General features: G+C 41.8%; 2 protein-coding genes across 4 annotated transcripts in view; one reads left to right on the top strand and one right to left on the bottom strand.

Annotated features, from left to right (window-relative positions):
- The first annotated feature begins 250 nt into the window (after nt 1-250).
- On the top strand, nt 251-15,900 carry tdrd7b (tudor domain containing 7 b). The gene is made up of 20 exons (XM_026314144.1): nt 251-408; nt 2,038-2,244; nt 2,835-2,979; nt 5,656-5,857; nt 7,442-7,524; nt 8,114-8,322; nt 8,931-9,299; nt 9,407-9,714; nt 9,784-9,976; nt 10,319-10,430; nt 10,628-10,830; nt 10,912-11,046; nt 11,702-11,785; nt 12,108-12,242; nt 12,378-12,488; nt 12,688-12,836; nt 12,946-13,175; nt 13,300-13,483; nt 13,690-13,850; nt 14,130-15,900. Exons 2-20 carry the CDS (start codon nt 2,038-2,040, stop codon nt 14,348-14,350), a joined length of 3,441 nt encoding a protein of 1,146 aa, XP_026169929.1. The 5' UTR covers nt 251-408; the 3' UTR covers nt 14,351-15,900.
- Nucleotides 15,901-16,061: 161 nt separating this feature from the next.
- Nucleotides 16,062-18,971, bottom strand: part of LOC113134680 (calcium-binding protein 2-like) — a 137,585-nt gene continuing 134,675 nt past the window's right edge. The window contains exons 2-9 of one of the 3 annotated variants that reach the window (XM_026314165.1): nt 18,616-18,756; nt 18,327-18,389; nt 18,058-18,208; nt 17,278-17,308; nt 16,935-17,078; nt 16,652-16,761; nt 16,299-16,446; nt 16,143-16,171 (exon numbers count right to left, since the gene is read on the bottom strand). In XM_026314165.1, coding sequence (XP_026169950.1) covers nt 16,143-16,171; nt 16,299-16,446; nt 16,652-16,761; nt 16,935-17,078; nt 17,278-17,308; nt 18,058-18,208; nt 18,327-18,388 — 675 coding nt within the window. In that variant the 5' untranslated portion in view covers nt 18,389; nt 18,616-18,756. Of the gene's footprint in view, nt 16,172-16,298; nt 16,447-16,651; nt 16,762-16,934; nt 17,079-17,277; nt 17,309-18,057; nt 18,209-18,326; nt 18,390-18,615; nt 18,853-18,971 lie in introns of those variants that run through there. The other 2 variants (XM_026314157.1, XM_026314173.2) reach the window with 2 other exon arrangements.

The raw sequence follows: 18,971 nt of genomic DNA, 5'->3' as shown, positions 1-18,971 counted from the left end.
CCATTTGTACTTTACATGTGAAATAAATGCACAGCAAAACAACAACATACATATCTTTACCACTGAGGACTGTTTTCGCTGTTCCCGACATATGAGGAATACAATGTTTCACGTTTTACATAATTTAGTAATATTGATAATGATTTTTCAGTAAAGATACAAAAGTAGTAATGTTTCTATGGGTCTGGTCCTGGTTTGTGCCGCGGCCCCTGGATCCACATTGACGTGTGATCAGCCCCAGGCCCTAGTCCCGCCAACCAATCAGGTGGCGGAGGAGAGGCCGTGCCTGGACCCGGTTCCAGAGACAGTGGGACAGATCTCCTGCCGCAGCTCAGCCCTGTGGCCGTCACAGCACTGACAGCGACTGGACCAGCTGCGGACTTCACCACCGCGGCTGTTTAGATCAAGGTATAGTGTTTTTATAGCTCTCTCTAACTTAGATGAACTAAAACACTCAGTGCAGCCAAAGTTTTGCCTACACTCTCGTGTAGGATGGCCCGAAAACCGTCAGGGTAGCTAGGACAGAGACCCTGACTTCCGGTAGTGACGAGACAGCCTGTGTGACTGAGGGATACTGTCAGTAGGGATACTGAAAGAGGTTCACCGAGCCTCTGTGGTTTTATTGTGAAGGCCAGGTTTTTCTGCTTACGGTTTTTACTCGCGTTCCTTGACTGGCTTGACGAGCCGCTGTCCCGGAGGTGGCAGGGGGATTAAACTCGATGTTACGAGCTATTTCGTTGCCTGAGCGGGTCCGGTTCATTGTGCCGGTGTCATTTGATCAGTCAGGACCACATAAAGATAGTTTTGTCCTGAAAATGGGGAAGTTAATCCAAATATTTTGGCCCCGATGGAGGGTGTGACGCGTTACGTCATTCATAGTTTCACTGCAGAAAGTGGCCGTATCAACAGGTGGCCCACACTCATCCAATACTCTAACATGTCCCGTTTAGCTCCTACAGTACAGCTGACAGGTTCATTTCATGTGTGTCTCTGCTGAAATTCAAACACTGTGACTGTTTTGGCCCCCTGTGTTTAGAAGCTGCAGTATTGCTGACCGGACCTCTTTGCAAAAAGTTGAAACTTCTTGTTTAGGGTGTTTTCTTCAGTCAGTCATATTTATTTGATATTTGATTCAATTTTGTACTGTCTGTTTTACTGCCCTTTAGATTGTTTTGGATCAGATTTTTTTTAGACGTAAATTTGTTTTGGCTTTAGCCAGAATCAAAACTGAAAGTGTTTTCTGCAAGGAGAGGGAATGTTACTGGCTCTACACCAGAGGGAAATCAGGAACATCTTGAACTTAAAGCACTTAAACAAAAAGGTCTATGGGGATTGCAGAAATACTTTATGGCTTTATAAACCAGGCAGGATTTGGCTCTGAGTTGCATACAGTAACATACATACACCACAGGTCCTTGGAAGGGTAATTAAAGATGAGTTTTTATTGCCTTTGAGAAAACTAGATGGAGTAGATATAATGTATGTCTCTTTTGGTCATAGACATTCACTATTAAAATAAAGTATGTCACTTTCTAGTTTCCATGCAGTCCGTAAGTGGCCTGATTGCTTTTGAAATCTGATCAGTTCATAAAATCTTGTCTAACCAGTTAGCCACTAGCCCACAGGGTCAACCCAATCTAAATGCAGACTATTGCAAATCTGAATGGGTTGTCACCACCAGCAGCAATCCCCTCTCAATCCCCTTACTTCCTACCTTAAAATATTTAAGGAAAAAAAGCTGCCAAAATATCAAAATACGTTTTTCAAAAGGTATATGTTGATTGTATTGTGTTTCTGGCATTTTTACTTGTTGGTTTTATGGTTTTATTGTGTAAGTGCTTTATGTGGAGCTAATATATATTCTGTAGCCTCTCTGCATCTGTCAAAATATCAGTTGACTTTGTTTGATTTATTCATTTTTAATTCTCCTATTCAACCTAAACTACTGAACTGTTTTTTCAGCAGATTCTGTTGTGCTGCTGCCACACTTTTATTTTCTTATGAGCTTGCTTTTCTGTGGAATTGCTCCTTTTTCAGATGGCTGACGCGGAGCTGGTGAAGAAGATGTTGCGAGCCATCCTTCTAGCCAATAAGGGTGGAGTGTCACTGTCGCGTCTGCAGTCAGAGTACAAGGAGCTGGCAGGGGAGCACATACCACATAAACAGATGGGACACAATCAGCTGGAAACACTGCTAGCCAGCATGCCCTCTGTAGTCCGCATGGAGCGCAGCCGCTCTGGCGAGGTATGTATATGGCTGATGTACAGTACAACAGCATAGTATGAAGGATGCATGTGTACGTATAGTCAGCCATGATTACATTTTTTATCATTACCAGGCAAACTTTGACAAACTGAATCATTTTGGTTCACTAGTGTCACAGAACACTTGTATTTAGTATATTGTTAAAAAACTAATGTATTAAATTAAATGAAATAAGAATTTTTGATGGTAGACTAATAGTAATATTTTTCTTAAGTTATTAATTTAAGAGCTACTATAATCAAGCTTTTTTCAAATACTGATTTTGATACTGAAATTTTTTTTTTATTAGATATTGGCATTATAGATATATAGATAGTCAGAGCATCCTATACAACAATCGCACCAAATGGACACAATGTAAATTAACTGGTTATAGCTGTAATTCACTACACGTGCCTTCCATGGTCTCCACATAAAGTCAGTACAGATGGGTTCTTCTTCCTCTCTACCACCTCGAGTCAAAATGTTGATGAGACCAAACTCTGTCAAATGATATTAGTATTAACTTTTGTTACTGGCAGAGTTAAGAAACTATCTAACTAACTGTATTTATGTTGCTGTCTCTCCAGATGGTCTATTTTGCCTCAGGTGCTTATGAGACAGCCCACATAGCGAAAGTGGTGGCTCGTCAGCGCAGCTCCAAGAAGACGGGCCGACCCCATTTGGTCAACACCCAGATGAGGGTCAAACCAGCGGCACCACTTGTTCTCAATGGTAAGGTTTTGCACCACCATTTTGGGGCATTTGCAAGCATCAGTACAATTAAATTATTTGAATAATAATCAGTTCTTTATGCTATATATTTTATTGTTTTTATTAAAACCAATTTAAATAGTATTTCCTATGCAAAACTTTGAGATATTCATGATTAACTAATTTGGCCCCAAAGACTTTAAACAGCTAAAGTTCAAAGTAGATCAGTTTGTGGATTGTTTGAAGACTTTTCAAGATATGGTCATTTTGAAATGACCAGTTGTCTGAATTTGGTAAGGGGTGACAGTCAATCTTTATAAACCTCGTCTGTCTGCAAACTGATGACAGAGCTGATTTGCTCTCTGTTGTGTGTGTGTGTGTGTGTGTGTGTTTTGAGGAAACAATGTTTAGATTACCTTTGTGCTTTGTTTTTGTTATGCATTTTTATGCAACAAAACATTACACTCCCAATAAGCTTTGGCCTGGAAATATATGTTTAGGTCTTCTGCTGTTTCTATGGGATTCATAACAGCCGGTCAATTTCTCATAAATTTTCAACAGGCTGCTCTTATGGCAGGTGCTACAGTGCAGCAGTGTGGCAGCGAGAGAGAACTAGATGGAGTCCAGTGCCTGTATCAGTACTGTGACAGTGCTACTTCAGCTAAATGCATTGTATCAGTGGGACAGCCTGATAAACACACTAAAACCATATTTGCACTTATGCAAACATGCAGTCAAACAAAACCATCCACACATGCAGAAACATGTATACACACTTCGTTTGCTCCATTTGTAGCACAAACACCTCCACTAAACTATGATGCTCAGAGGAAGAGGGAAGTGGTAGCAGGGAGGCGAGAGTGAAAGGAGGAGAGAGGAGGAGTTGCAGCGACATAATTGGAGGAGAAGAAAGGCAGAGCGATGGTGAGAAGGGAAGGAGAGGGGGGTGGACTGATGACAGGGAAGGAGGAGGTCAGGAGGGTGGGGTGGGGTGTTGAGATTTGAGGCTAATACAGCCTATAGCAGCTGAGACTCAGCTGCAAGCGAAGAGCAGCCGATTCACCAATCATCCTTTTTCTCTCGCACTCTCTCCCTCCCTTTCTCTCCTCCACCACCTGGGATATTGATATTCAGGCAGAGACAGACCAAGGACTGTGTGTCCATGCTGGTGAGGTGATGCGGCATCTGCTCTGTGCGTGTGTGAGAGCTTGTCCATGCCTATATTTGTATGTGGATTAAGCTTGTGCTTTCTTGTGTGTGTCACTGTTGAGTTTCTGTGATGTGTGTCTGGATGATGCATTGAGTAAGTAATTGGTTGATTTATTAATGGATTATCTGTAGCTCATAGAGTATAGTATAGCCACTCTGAGAAAAAAGAGTAAGATTAAGAAATTAAAATTGCCTATTGATGGTTCTTGAAGGCACAGGATGATGCAACTGCCTGTTGTGTTTTTCACTAGAGATATTTACTGGGATTCAGCATGAACAAGGGATGGAAAAGCAGGAGAAAATTCTAGATTTTGCCGAGGAAAAGAGTGAAGACAACAAAAGAAACAGTAGGAGGAAGAACTGAAAAAGGAGAGGGAGCGTGGGAGCAGAAATGACCAAGGGCTATATACGCAATATGGTATATTAGTGACATCACTTAGCAGAAATGTGATGTCATCCTGGTCAGTCTGTATTGGAATGATGTAACATTAACGTGCCGTGTTAGGAAAGCTGCAGTCTGACTTCATAGTGACAGAGTACAGTTACTGGATTTTGTAACCATATTAGAATAATGCAGCTACGTGGTTTTATTTCCACTGAGTAATAATTTGACAAGTACGTCTCTTCCAGCAGTGCCCCACTTCTTGTGTTCATAGTGTAACCATAGTCTGTCTATCGCGCTATTAAGGAACAGTCTGTTTCCCTTCAGCTATTGATTGCAGTTGCTTTAAGACAAATTGTTTGGCCAGTTTAGGAGGATGATAAAATGTTATATGTAGTTGAGCATTTTGGAAACAAGTGGAAAAGCTAGCCTGGCTTCCAGCACCTCTGATGCTCAGTGCCCCTGTTGGTTCACAGGAGATTTTCATACTGTAGCTGCCTAAATCTTTCAGGCAGCTGCAGTGATTCCTGGAGACCCTGGTGGTTGTCCCTCTCTACTCCATCAAAGTAATTACTGAGTTTAATAGGTGGTCGTCAGTAGGTTTTTGAGTCTTGGAGACAGCAAGCCCAGCTGTTCCCCTCTGAAACTGGTCTTCATGCTCAGTTGTGCTAACTGACTTCTTGCTCTAGCTTCATGGTTAAAACACAGACATGAGAGTGACTGGGATGTTATATAAATCCTCTGTGCAAGAAAGCAAATAGGCATATTCCCGCAACCTCCGCCACCCATATAAAGTATATTTACACATTCCAATTGGGCAAATAAATTAAAGCATCTAAATACATAAGCACCTGAGAAATGTCAGAAATGATGCCATTTTTAATTTCTGATGTTGTGTTATTGTTTTTCATCCAATTTTCTGCGTGTTAAGAAACTACTCTGCTGTGTCCTGCACTGGTCTGTCTCAGAATCAGGTTTAGCTGAATCGGCACGTGTGTGTGTGTGTGTGTGTGTGTGTGTGTGTGTGTGTGTGTGTGTGTGTGTGTGTGTGTGTGTGTGTGTGTGTGCTTTTAAGTCCATAGTTTGATTTTGCACTCTTTTCACAGCCAAACCTCAGACCTCTCTGAGACAGCCGAGCCACCGAGGCCGAGGTGGGAGTAGAGGCGGAGGCAGAGGAGCTGGACATGGAGATTTCAGACTGGTCAGGGACATGAGGGATGCCCAGTCAGAGTACAAGGCTGGGGCGCATTTAACCAAGATGTCCAATCAGAACACACCCAACAGGAAAGGCAACCCACCTGTAGAAAAGTGAGTGAGGGTGAGGGTTTATTAGATGGGGCTAAGTAGCTGAATACAGAGGGGACGTTTGGTAAGAGATCACTGGTATTCTCTTTATCTTCTGTGTCTTCTTTCGTTTTCTGTGTCTCCATGACCCCTCCTCTCCTCCCACCTGTGTGGTCTGGGCTGAATCAGAATAGGCTGCTGGTAAATGGGAGCCTGGTTGAACTCTAGCCTCCCTGCTGCTGCTTATTCATCACTGGGCTGGTGATGTGCTTTCTAGATTGTTCTGGTTCTCTATCTGTCTCTGTATGCATCGCTCCTCCCTTCACTTTCCCTTCCTCTCTGCTTGATGTTAGCACTCACATATTTTTCTAAAAAACATATTCAGTGTTATTGTCTTTGTCCTCATACTGCTGCAGTCACTTACCATTACCCTGATAGCATTAAGCAGTTGATGTATTATTGATAAATATGCTTTCGAACAGGGCTAGATATAATCTGTTGACATTGTTTAAACAATGAAGTAAGATTAATTCACCTCATTGTCTGGTTCTCCTACTTCCATCCACCCATGGCTCTGTTTATCTGTCCACTGTGAAAACAATTGACATCAGTCCTCTGTCTATGTGACCTGCCACAGCACAATAGGGCAACAGGGTGGGAAGCCTAGTGCGTTGGCAGGGGACACAAGCCCAGTGCAGGGGCGATGTGAGACCTAATCCCGTCTCTATTCTCTGGAAGCTTAACGCTTTTAAATCGACACAGAGTGAATCAGCACATCTCCCTGGATCCCTCTCGATCTTCCATTGGACAGCAAGCTTGCAGGCCAGCACTTTCATCATTTGTGCATGTGTGTGTGTCTGCATGGGGGTGGTTGTCTGCATCTCCACGGGTGCACATGCTTGTCAGTAGAACAAACATTTATTAAAATAATAACACAGGAGAAATGAGTATGTCACATGTTCCATTAGCAAAAATATAGAATAATGGAGGCAAAGTTCAAATTAAAGTGCAGTATTTAGTCTCATAAAACCACCTCTTTAAGCGACAGGTTTGTGCCAACTTTAAACGCATCGTTTTACATTGCATTACGTTAGTGCTCTTAAAGTTGCAGTGTTTTTATAGAGTAATAAAAAACTGCACTTCCATTAGAGAAAAATCTTGTCATTGTGGCTGGAGGATATCTGTATGTTTTTATCACCGGACAATAGTCACATTGCAAAGCCAGTTTTGGTCAATGGCGACTTTCAGGAAGTGATGAGGTGCAGCCTAAACTGTAAGGGAAATAAGGATGTTTCTCATAAAGCAGCAGTGCATAAGTGCTCATTAGTAGTTGGTGGATACTGCTGTAACTTCACTTTATGACAAACTACTAGGACTCACAGATGGTTGGCTTGTCATCTAAAAATGTAGTAAAATCCTTCAGACCTTTTCCCTGTCATTTAGGGTTGTGAAGTAAACAGCCTGTTTCTCTGATCTGTTTTAAAGATGTCACAGGATTTGGAGATCCTGAGAAAAAAAAACCTGGTTCCAGTCTTTCTTCTTACAATTTTCATCTGTTTCAGAGCCAACAAAATGTCATCCTCCTTGTTGTTTTCTCTTGTATCAAAGGTCAGACAAAAGGATGAGCCTTCCATCACGGTTTCAGAAGGAGGTGCATGCTCACCTTTCCAGAAACCCCCAGCAGAGTGGCTGTAAGTAGGACAGGCTGCTTTTTATTATGCTAAAAATACATAGTTTTTTTTTTTTATCCTTGTGTCCTCTAAACCAACAAGATTTGTATTACTCTAAGCGTCTTCAGAGGACATTTACAGTACGTTTAAGTCTCAAAAGAACAGTTTTATTCAATGTCAGGTTGTGCTATCTTGTGCTGAAATAGAAAATCCTGTCCTCAAGGACCTTCATCTGTTTGTGGCTCTCTGAAGATGCTGTAGAACGTGGCCTATTTTGAAACATTTCAAGTTATAGCAGCTCCCAAGTGTCTATGTTGTCTCTGTTAGCCCAGCCTGTACTTAAACTTAAGAATGTGTTTCCTGTTGGAAGAAGGGCTATGGTCTGCACAGCCTGGAGAAAGCACTGGAAAGTGATATACAGCATAGCTGTGAGCCACATATTTTAACAGCACCAACCATTACAGTCCACTACAAGCAAGGGAAACCATGCTGTGACTGACTGATTTAAGAGACTTTAGAAAATGTTATTTCCTTTTCCTCTTATCTGGCACATTTTAACCTAATAGAAGCTCCACTCCAGTTTTTTTTTTTTCTTTTTCTGATTTTCCAGCACCCGGGAATCTCAATGAAAGTCATGGCCCAGGGAAAGGAAGGCCATACAACCCACAACAGGTCCAGGGTCGCATTAGGGATATCCTGGGGAAGTACAGCAACGGGTTCTGGGTGTCAAAGCTGCCTCAGATCTATAGAGAGCTATACAGACAGGAACTGCCCACTGAGGCCATCAAAGACCTGGAGCTCTGGACACACATATGCACTGTATGTACTGTATTTCTTATGTTACTGTGGTTATTCATTATGTTGTTACTATAGGAAGCAGTTGAAGTGTCTACAAATGGTACATAAACCATTTGGGGTTATATTGTTTTCTGCATTAATTCATTATAAAATAGGATCTGATTCTCATCAGGATCACAAGACAAGTAAATACAAATATAAAATGCTTAAGATAACACTCTTTACTGAACACACCCATTAAACACTGAAAGTTCTAGTGCAAAAACAAAGCAAACCATTGGATTTGGTTGTTAAGTGTCAGAGTGCTCTTGGCAGCTTTCTGGTATGCAGTGATGTTTTATTTGGAAAAAAGCTGTTTCCTCCTTGGTCACCATGCTCCATAATTTGTGATTGGTGAACTTAAGAACAGACTTCGGAGATGTTAACCAGCTCCTTTAAGTCTTTATCTGCTCCTTTTTACTGATCTGTTTCTGTCTTTAAATGTAAAAATCCGCCGTTGTTTTTTTTAGCTCGTTTAGCTCAATTCAAGGTGCAAGAGAGGATCTTTTGAAGCACCCATGTGTCTCTATCAATGGCAGTGAATTTGCACTGTCTACAAATGTTTTGTAATGAGTTATTTCCATTTCTAGGTAGAGAAGACCTGCAGCAGCAACCCATCAGAGCTGCTTCTTTACCCCGCCAAGGAACACACCACTGCCACTTCCCCCTCAGTCATCCTTAATCAAAATTCTGCCCCTGTCCCCGTCTCCACTTCAGACACCCCTATAGACAAACCGTTGCGTTCCCCTGTCCAACAAAGACCTCCTACCACCCACCTGTCTCACTCTGATTCTCGCTCTCCTCAGTCTCCCCCACTGTCCATGTCCTCCCCCAGTCCTCCTTCCTCACCTGCTGCCCTCAACCCTGACCTGAAGCAGAAGTTGGAGGAGCTGCTGGTGAAGTATTCCAGTGGCCTGTGGGCCCACGCGCTGCCCAAACTCTTCCAGGACACCTACAAAGTCAGTGTCACTTTCAAACACTATCACATAGATGGGATTAGATCATTTCCAAGCTAGATGTACTTAATTAAATAATTTTTTAATATCTTATTTTATTAAATTTCAAGACAAAACTGCCTGGACATGTCTTGGAAAACCTTCACCTCCTCTCTGACATCTGCACCATCGACTACCCGATGCCTGACAACCCCAAAAGAGCCATCCTGTACAGGAGGAGCAGCACCGGAGGTGGAGGCAGAGAGGATGAGAACTGTAACAGGAGGAACTCTTCAACCAGTGAAGAAGAGTTCAAAGTGAGGCAGGCACTTGGGAGGAGGCTCAGTAATCAGGAGGTGCCCCCTCTGCAGATCCCCAATGAGGAGTATCCCTCTGTGCTGGTGGTGGAGGCCTCCAACACCAATGGAGTCATACTCAGGTAGGAGAGAGCTGTGTGTGTGAATGTGCTGTAACCTCATATACCTCACTGTCTCTCATCCACTCTCAGGTACATTGGTGAGGATTACTCCCAGGCCCAGGAGTCCATGGAGGATGAAATGAGAGAGTTCTATCGTTTGGACCAAAGCGGTCCACCTCCTGTGTCATCTCCATCCTCGGGTCAGCTTGTTGCTGTCAAAGCCGAGGAGGAAGAGGAGGTTCTTAGGGCACAAGTCTGTGAGGTTATGGCTGATAAAGTCAAGGTAACAGGTCAAAAGCTTTGACCTTCCACCGTTGATGGAAGGTCATGTAAAAGATCCAGGACAAAAAAAAATGAAAATGTGCATAAATTAAAGGTGACGTGTAGGACTGAAGATGGATTTCTTTAGGCTACGGGAAAGGCTTTTTCTCTCATCTCTTATTTTACAAGGTTGTTTGTTTGAAATCTTTTAATGAGAACGCTACACTACATACATTTTTTGAATAATTTTCATAATCAATTCATCCTGCTCAGTCACCACATCCTGGTTCTAGTGTGTAAAGTAAAACCTTCAGATAAGAGGAAATATTAGTGACCCCTGTGGTTTTTGCTTTTGGCTCTGAAGGTCTGCTATGTGGATCATGGCTTCTCAGAGGTGATCAGCGAAACGAAAGTGTTTGAGCTGCATGAGAAGTTTTACAAACTGCCTTTCCAGGCAACCAAGTGTAAACTGGCAGGTGAGTCTGAATCATCCTTCCTGGCACCCTACTGTTTTACCCTGTGTCATGATCATACAGTTTTAAGTTGTAATTGTGTAAAACTGTGTGTGTGCGTGTGTGTGTGCGTGTGTGTGTGCGTGTGCGTGTGCGTGTGTGTGTGTGTGTGTGTGTGTGTGTGTGTGTGTGTGTGCGCGCGCGCGTGTGTGTGTGTCCAGGCTTGGAGCCATTCTGCCAGGAGCCTGCTGTACTGAAGAGGTTTGAGACAATGGCAAGTGGAAGGATCCTACTGGCTGAGATCCTAGAAAGAAGACAGACCCCTCTTGTCGTCCTGTACGACACATCACAGGATGACGATGTCAACATCAATGCTGCCTGCATGAAAGCTTTGCAGGATAAGACACTAGCAAGCCCGTTACAGGTACAGAAGACCAATTAGTGTATAAGTGAGTGTGAGTGTGAATATACAGCACACTAAACTTCTACCAGTCGCTCTCCTCAGGTGAACAGCACCTATATGAATGTGACTGTCAGCAGCGTCTGCTCAGATGGGACCATCTACCTTCAGCTGCCCTCCAAAGGCCTCGTCAAGCTGCATGAGACACTGGAGAATATAGAGACATATTTCCACTCACAGGTTAAAACCATGCTACATTTGATGGCCACTGTTGGCCACATTAATGAGCTTCACTGACATTTCCCTCATTACACATCACTGTAAAAGCCTCTTGTGAATGTATTTTGGTTCTTTCCTGCAGCGTTGTGGACAGATTGAGATTAGTTTGATAATCTGGAGTAAGACATTGCCAAGCTGCTTAATCTGTTAGCTTCACAGTGGATCTGATGCTTATTCTGGGCGTGACACTGCTGTCCTTTAAAGCTCATAGTTATAATGCTTTACGTCAATATTAAAACAGTGTGCAGTCTGGTAATGTATTGCACCAAGGATAGAGATTCACACAAGCTTGGATCTGTTCCTCTAAATCCAGAGATGATGTATTTGAAATCAGGGCAGTGCAGGGAAGTAAGTAACCTAATAAGACTTTTATACATCATATGAATGATTTCCACAACTACTGAGTTAGATGTGTGTACAGAATAGAACAACATAGGGACAATCAAAATGATGCAACTATAGATTGTTTAGACGTGTGAAGAACATATCAGAGAGGAAAACTGAGCAGTAACACTACAGTTACACATACTTAGAAACCTCGTGGTCCAAAGGGGGTCTGGTCATATTCAACAATGATGAACTCAACTCTGATTACACGTGTTGATGTTTGTTCCAGGTAACATCAGAGTTTTTGGTTTCCAGACCCTTCTGTGGGAAAGGTTGCCTGGCCCGCTACAAAGGCAAATGGTCCCGTGTAGAGGTAAGATAGCATCGGTCCCTGCGCCACAGTTATTGAACATGGTCACATATGGTCACAGACACATGTGTAGTTCCTTGTTAATCTCAGACCCAAAATTCAAGACCTAAATTGTAACTGTTGTTAAGCAGTTACTGAAAAAGTAGTCCTTGTATTGAACAAGCATATCAGGATTTACATTTTGTGATCATTAAAACATAATGAGAGAAATATACAGGTTAGTCTGTCCCTCTATACTAATAAAAAGCTGTGTTTATTTTGTTCTCTGCTGTGGCAATCAGGGCTTTTGTATAAAATATGTTTCCTTTCCTGGTTCTGTCTTTAGATCACCAACCTGCACGGCAGCAGAGTGCTGGACATCCTTTTCACCGATGTGGGTGTTCAGGCTTCTGTAGAAGTGTTTGAGCTGAGGGAGATCCCATCCCCATTCCTCCGTGACCTTACAGCTATCCCACCACAGGTCAGTGTCTGCATCTTCAAATTCAGTGTGAAAAACGAGCAGAAAAAGAGCCGCATTGTTGTTTTGTGTAGTGACAGCAACTTCCTTACACCCTGCTACATATTATCTGTGAAAACACATCGACCTGTGTTTTAGGCTGTGAAGTGTTGTCTGGCAGACCTGGCTGTTGGTATTGGATCCTGGACTGCAGAAGCTGTTCAGTGGCTTCGAGAGAAAGTGCTCAACACCACTGACTGTAGCATGAAGGTAAATGTCTGTGAGCCGTTTAAAAAACAATTAAACATATCTAGTTTCTTCATCATATACCACTCCTACTGTCATATGCATGATGATGACCCAACACTTTACTAAAGCAGTCCCAGTTTGGAGAACATGTTGGAGTAAATCATGGTTAAGGATTATCAGTGATGATAACCTAAGACTTATATTTTTTATTGCCTCTAAGGTCGCCAAGGTGGATGAAACCAAGCGTTGCCTCTATATTCACCTGTTCACTGACAAGAATTTCCACGACCCAGCCCGCAGCCTCAACCATCAGATGGCCCAGTCGGACTTGTTCAAACAGCAACCAGATGTTTTTCTGACGAGCCACAGGTTTCTGATCCTTTTATATCCACCTGTATATCCCCTCACTAGCTAGACACTCTACAGTTAAAAGTTATGAATGTCCTTATACACTAACTTTCTTATTTTAATTCTTCAGCCCTGCCAAGACTTCCACACCCACTTTATCCTCCAAGACTTCTAGCACCAGTGACTCCCCAAACAGCAGTCCAACATCAGCTTCTGTTCCAGCCAAGCCTCATCTCAAAAGGGCTTTGTCAGGACCCAGAGGGGGTGGACGAGGAAACTCAATCATGGGTCCATCAGAAACACCCTCGTCTCCCTCATCCTCTCTCCAGCTGCCACCACTTCTGGAGCTGCCCCCAGCTGGTAATCAATATAGCAGGAGAACTACACTAAAATATTCCAAGGCATGAAATCAACCATGTGTGCCTTAGTGTAGTTCAGTCCAGTATTCAATGTGGGCTAAAAAATAATGTAATTTTCTTCTCAGGAAGCAACATAGATGTTTATATACCAGTGGCATGCCACCCAGGCCACTTTGTGTTGCAGCCCTGGAGAGATATGTACAAACTGGTGGTGCTGATGGGAGAGATGATTCTGTACTACAATAAAACTGAGGAGAAGCCACTCAACATAGAGAAGAATCAGATATATGCGGCTAAAGTGGAGAACAAGTAAGTTTAGCAGTGACAAGATTTCAGTGGCACAATAGAGCTAGAAAGTAAAGTATTCATTAAGTTTAATCTATTGCTCTGATTTCATCTTCATCTTTGCGGTGCCTTCTGTCTTTGTTTCTGTCTGAGCAGCTGTTCGATAACAGGCTAAATAGAAGCAGTTGTGCTCTGCCTAAAAATGACTTCTCTTCCCTCTCTTCTCTCAGCTGGCACCGTGTGTTAGTGAAGGGGGTTTTGACCAATGGCTTGGTGTCTGTCTATGAGTTGGACTATGGTAAACACGAGCTGGTCAGCTGCACCCAGCTCAGACCTCTGATCAAGGAGTTCAGACAGCTGCCGTTCCAGGCAATCACTGCTCAGCTGGCTGGTGGGTAGAGTCCAGCTTGACACAGAGCCACAATGCGGTCTGGTTAGCTGTTACAAATGTCACATCCAGACTCTCCACATATGCCTCAGCTACATGGTCCCTTTGTCGTTGCAGTGGAGGAAATGTCACAGCAAGAGATGCTGTCCTAATGCAATAAATAAATGCTACTTAAAGTTCCAGTTGTTTATTTTATGTAATTCTGGTGCATTGATAATGTGCTATTAATGCAAGAGTGACCTTTGTCTCATACCTGACTGGTTCTTCTCTGTCTCCCGGCAGGAGTGAAGCCGAGGCAGTGGTCAGAGGAGGCTTCCATCGTTTTCAGGAACCATGTGGAGAAGAGACCTCTGGTGGCCCAGCTGGAGGCCGTCCAGGAAGCCATTAATCCATGGGACAGGAAGATGACTGTCTTCCTGGTTGACACCTCACAGGAAGACAGAGACATCTGGGTGCATGACATCATGGCTGAGTTCGCTGATGAGCTGACAAACGAGCTGTAGACAAAAAAAGATCAATGAGCCAAGCAGTTGTGCTGTTGCTCAGTGAAGACACTGACTGAGTTGTTGGATAGATGAAATATGATTATGCATCTTTGTCATTATACCAACTGAGGGGGTTGAAAGAAGAAGATAGGAATTAAAATATGAAGGAGAAGTTAAAGACATCAGAGGGAAACTGAGAGGTAACATGTAGAGACTGGCACTGACAGAAAGACAAGAGATAAAGGCATGGGACCCACGTGCTTGTTGTGTTATGGGCTGTACAATGAAGGTTGTGATGATGTGATTTTGAGTGACTGCAGTGTAAACATTGTGACCAAGTCCAAACTTGCTACAAACACTTACGGTACAGTTGCATCTGTAGTAGTCTCACAAAACTGCTGAAATGATATCACATGTATTCTTGTACTGTTTGATATGGGCTTTAATCCAAAGCAGCATCTCCAAGTACCGTGAGAGAATCCAGTTTTAGTGTGTGTCATACTGGGGATGCCCAAATATCCTCAACCCTGCCAATGTGAGCTCCATCCAAAGTGCAAAAATGTTCAAATGTCCATCTTGCTTTCTAGCAAGTTCTCATACACTAGATGGACATTTGTTTGACATCTTCTTCTGGGTGGTTTTTCTAATTGTTGTAAAGTTTACAAAGGTTAGAGCAAATAGTGCCCTAAGAGGGGAAGAAATGGATGAGTCAGTGAGTTATGAGGGGGCACACATAGTTTAGTCACGGTTTAGTTATTAATTTATTTCATTATTGAATTCATTTAAGCTCAGACAGTGGGCAGAATTTGCCCACAGAGGATGTCTTAAATGTCATGACAAACAGTTTTTATTGTTCCTTTCTAACACATGCTTGGCCGTACTGGCATTAAAGACGCAGCAGCAGAAGCTTGTAGGATATATTTGTTTTCAGACGTCTTATAGTTTTAGTATAATCCAGACATGAGTTGTTTTTAGTGGTAAAAGACTGAACTTGAAGGCAGAGGAAAGCATCACATTGTGACTACTTGACAAAAAGATAAATGTATTTTTGAAGGAAAGAAGAAATACTGACATATCATTGAAAAAACAAATGTCAATGCCCAGGTCCTGACTCCTGATGGCAGTGTCACATCCATCTCTTCCCCACCTCATTATTCCATTTCTCATTTTAAGTCTAATTTCCCTTTCTGTGGTGTGTGCACAAATAGTTTGATATTTTCAATAGTAGATGAGGGTACCTGTAGTGATAGGGTAGATTTTCAGATTTGAAATAATTTGAAGTTCTTATGGTTTGTTTCCGGTAACGTCAAACGTTTGCCTGGTATGGAGTTTGATTCTCAAATGTGACTTTTGTTTTCTGCCGCACCTGCAAAACGGTTTTGGATGTGACAGAGCTTCTCTAACTCTACGGACGATTGACCTCAGAGCTGCATTGTTCTTATTGACACATGATATAAATTTAATTTATATTTAACTTATAATCCCTAGGTGATAATGATAATTATTTTATCCTTACCATTTTGTTTAACATTGACCTGGAGGTAATAAAATATGTTTTTGGAATTAAATTTGATTGAGAGGGTTTGAAAGTGAATCATTTAGTTTTTAACCAGTGTCTGTCTCTTTAAATAGTGATGTGTTTCAGTGAAAGAGGAGACTGTTTTTTGATTTCTTTATTAAAATAGCAAAACATATTACTCTTATTTACATGATATATCCCCGCACATTTCTAAATTAACACTGTCGACTCCTACAGCTATTTGTGAAATTACAGGTGTTAGTGTATGGTCCTTGTCTGTTCCTCCAGCAGCTAGCGAATGGAGAGCATCATCACAAACTCTGAAAAAGAGACGACAAAGCAGAGCAGGTGTAGTCATTACTGGGTTTATCTGACTAAACTGTAATGGGACAGTGATGCTTAATGCATCACTGTATAAAATGTAGCTGATTTTTTTTTTCTGCTCACCTTCAAAGTCAATGGTTCCATCTGCATTAATGTCCAGCTCCTTCAAGATCTCCTCCAGCTCTCCTTTCTTCAGCTTCTCTCCCAGCAGCGTCTTGACTGCCTCCTTCATCTCGTCCTGGTTGATCTTTCCATCTCCATCAAGGTCGAACTTTGGAAACAGAATGTGGTGAATATAAGCATCATAAAATCTTTTTTTTTTTTGTCCTTGAGTGATATGAATAAGAGCCGATTTAATTTATTTTTAGTCTGTCAGTTCACACTGATAAAATTAGTCAGAATAAACCAGATTCCTTCTGTTTTCACATACCCTAAGTTAATAAGATAATGCCTTATCTCTTTACAAACTGGCCTACCTGTACAAAGGCTGATTGAAGCTCTTTGAGTCCCAACATGTCAGCAGTCTCTCCCATCATCCTGGGTCCCATTAGTTCAATAAAGTCATCAAAGTCCATCAATCCACCCACTGTGGAGAGTAGAGGTCGGAGTACAGGAAATGGAAAAATGTTCTCTAACAAATGTCCAAAGAATTTGTATTTCATTAACAAATGAAGTTCTTCAAATTTGTTTATTTAATAAGTGAAGGAAATTATTTATTTAATTTTATTCCATATTTTAAATGCGTTCTTATCAGCTCACTTCTCATCTTAATCTGTTGTACTATCTCCAACAGCTCCATTTCAGTGGGCATGTATCCCATGGTTCTCATGCACTCAGCCACATCCTTGTAGTTCAGATAGCCATCTTGGTCGTAGTCAAACTCTTTGAAGGCCTCTTGTAACTCTACAACAAAGGTCAGGGGGTCACAAAGAGATTATTGTAGTAGGTAAAATGGTTGAGGTTGATGTAATTTCAGCAACATTACAATATATCTATTTCTATTATCTATTTCAGCAACATATAAATAGATTATATTTATACTGGAGATGCAGGGTAATATGTCTCTTTGATATAAACATTGAGCTGTGCTATTCAGACTTACCATCTAACTCAGCCTGAGCCAATTCTCTGTCCTGCAGAAATAGTAATTAAACACATTATCAATTCATTATCCAGGTGGGATATTATATAAAAATATATTGACATCAGGTTTAAATGATACTTGTCTATAATTATAGGATTTTAAACTACTGTACATTCAAAACTATATTTATGCAGGTTAATGGAGTGGACCTGCTAAAAGGACACAACGATTTTGGGTATGTACATGTTTAGAAATCACCATACACAATAATATATATGTGCAATGGAAAAGGTAAATGTTTTTACGTTGAATCAACGGAGCGGTTTGGCGTGCTCTTCATTTGGATAACCCTAATGAAGTGTGACGTTAAGGCCCAACTAATGAGCCACTAATACTGCAGACACACCAGGCTTAGTGACAGCAGCTCCACAAAGATCAGGAACAGGAATGTAAGTCCACAGCCTGAGCTCCACCTCACTTCTGACTATGTCCTTTACACAGCTGGAACTCATTACTACTGATAACGCCCACCGTACTGTGCAGACCCAAATCTTCATCTTAACCTTGGAAATGCTGTATTTTCAATCTATGACTGTCAGTCAAAGGTCAAGCTGCCTGACATTTAGCTGATAAATACAGGCAAACACACATTATACTAAATATAAATATGGCCAAATTTGGCAAGGGCATAAGTCATAGCGTCAGATGTCATAGGGCCACATCACAGGTCAGATGTTGACAGAAAGTACTGTAGTAGGATGGTTTTGTCATCAGAGAATGCAGGCGTCAGATACTTACTGCCCCAAAAACACTGTTGAGCACAGAAGTGTAGACTTTATTCATACTGTCTGTGTTTTTCTTGGACTTCTTTGATGATTTTTTGGGTGTTTCAGACAATGATCCAGAGGCGGAATCATTATCCATGGAAGATTTTGAGCCACTGTCTTTGCTAAAACATAAGAAATTCAAAGAAGAAATGGCAAATTGGCCCAGTGCAAACTTTCCATGATAGCTAAGATTTGAAAACTACACTTCCTGTGAGAACATGCACATGAATCTAAACTCACATATTTGATGAGGCTGAGTTGACAGAAGAGGTAGAGGGTGTCCTCTCTCCTGCCTTGGACATGCTAGGGATGAACAGGTGGCATCATATCCAGTGTTAACTCTGACACACAAAGTCACTCACAATATAACAAATATTTTCAGAGATGCTCTGTGGGAAGTGCAAAGGAACAACTGCAAGACAAATCATTTATCAAAGAACTTCAATGGAAAAATCATTTTATGTATCATTGATGTTTTAGCTGTCACCTGTGCTGTATGAATCCAGCTCCTTCTCTGCAATTTACTCACCTTAATTTGTCAGACGCTGCCCTCCTTGTCCTCCTTGAATAGTGCTCCACTTGTGTTATGGCTGCACACTATCTGTCCTTTCCCTTTTTCCTTCTCCTCTTGACCTCCTTCAGTCAGGGAGGATTACACGTGATTACCTGGCTAAAAATGCAGCCAATGATTAGAAAGCAAAACGTGGCACAGCAGTGTGACAGAAATCAGCATCTCCCCAGGATCAAACTGCAGCTTCTTCAAGAGTCTTTTTTATAGACAGAGAAAATGTTTTCTGGTGTTTCTGGGCTGGAACAGTGGCAGATGTAATTATTTTTAGCACTGAAACTGAAATACATCCTCTGCCAGTACATGCTTTGTATTCA

Source organism: Mastacembelus armatus, chromosome 18, assembly GCF_900324485.2.
Source record: "Mastacembelus armatus chromosome 18, fMasArm1.2, whole genome shotgun sequence".
Lineage (NCBI taxonomy): Eukaryota > Metazoa > Chordata > Actinopteri > Synbranchiformes > Mastacembelidae > Mastacembelus > Mastacembelus armatus.
Note: the sequence above shows the minus strand (reverse complement) of the source record. Positions and strands in the feature narration are given on the sequence as shown.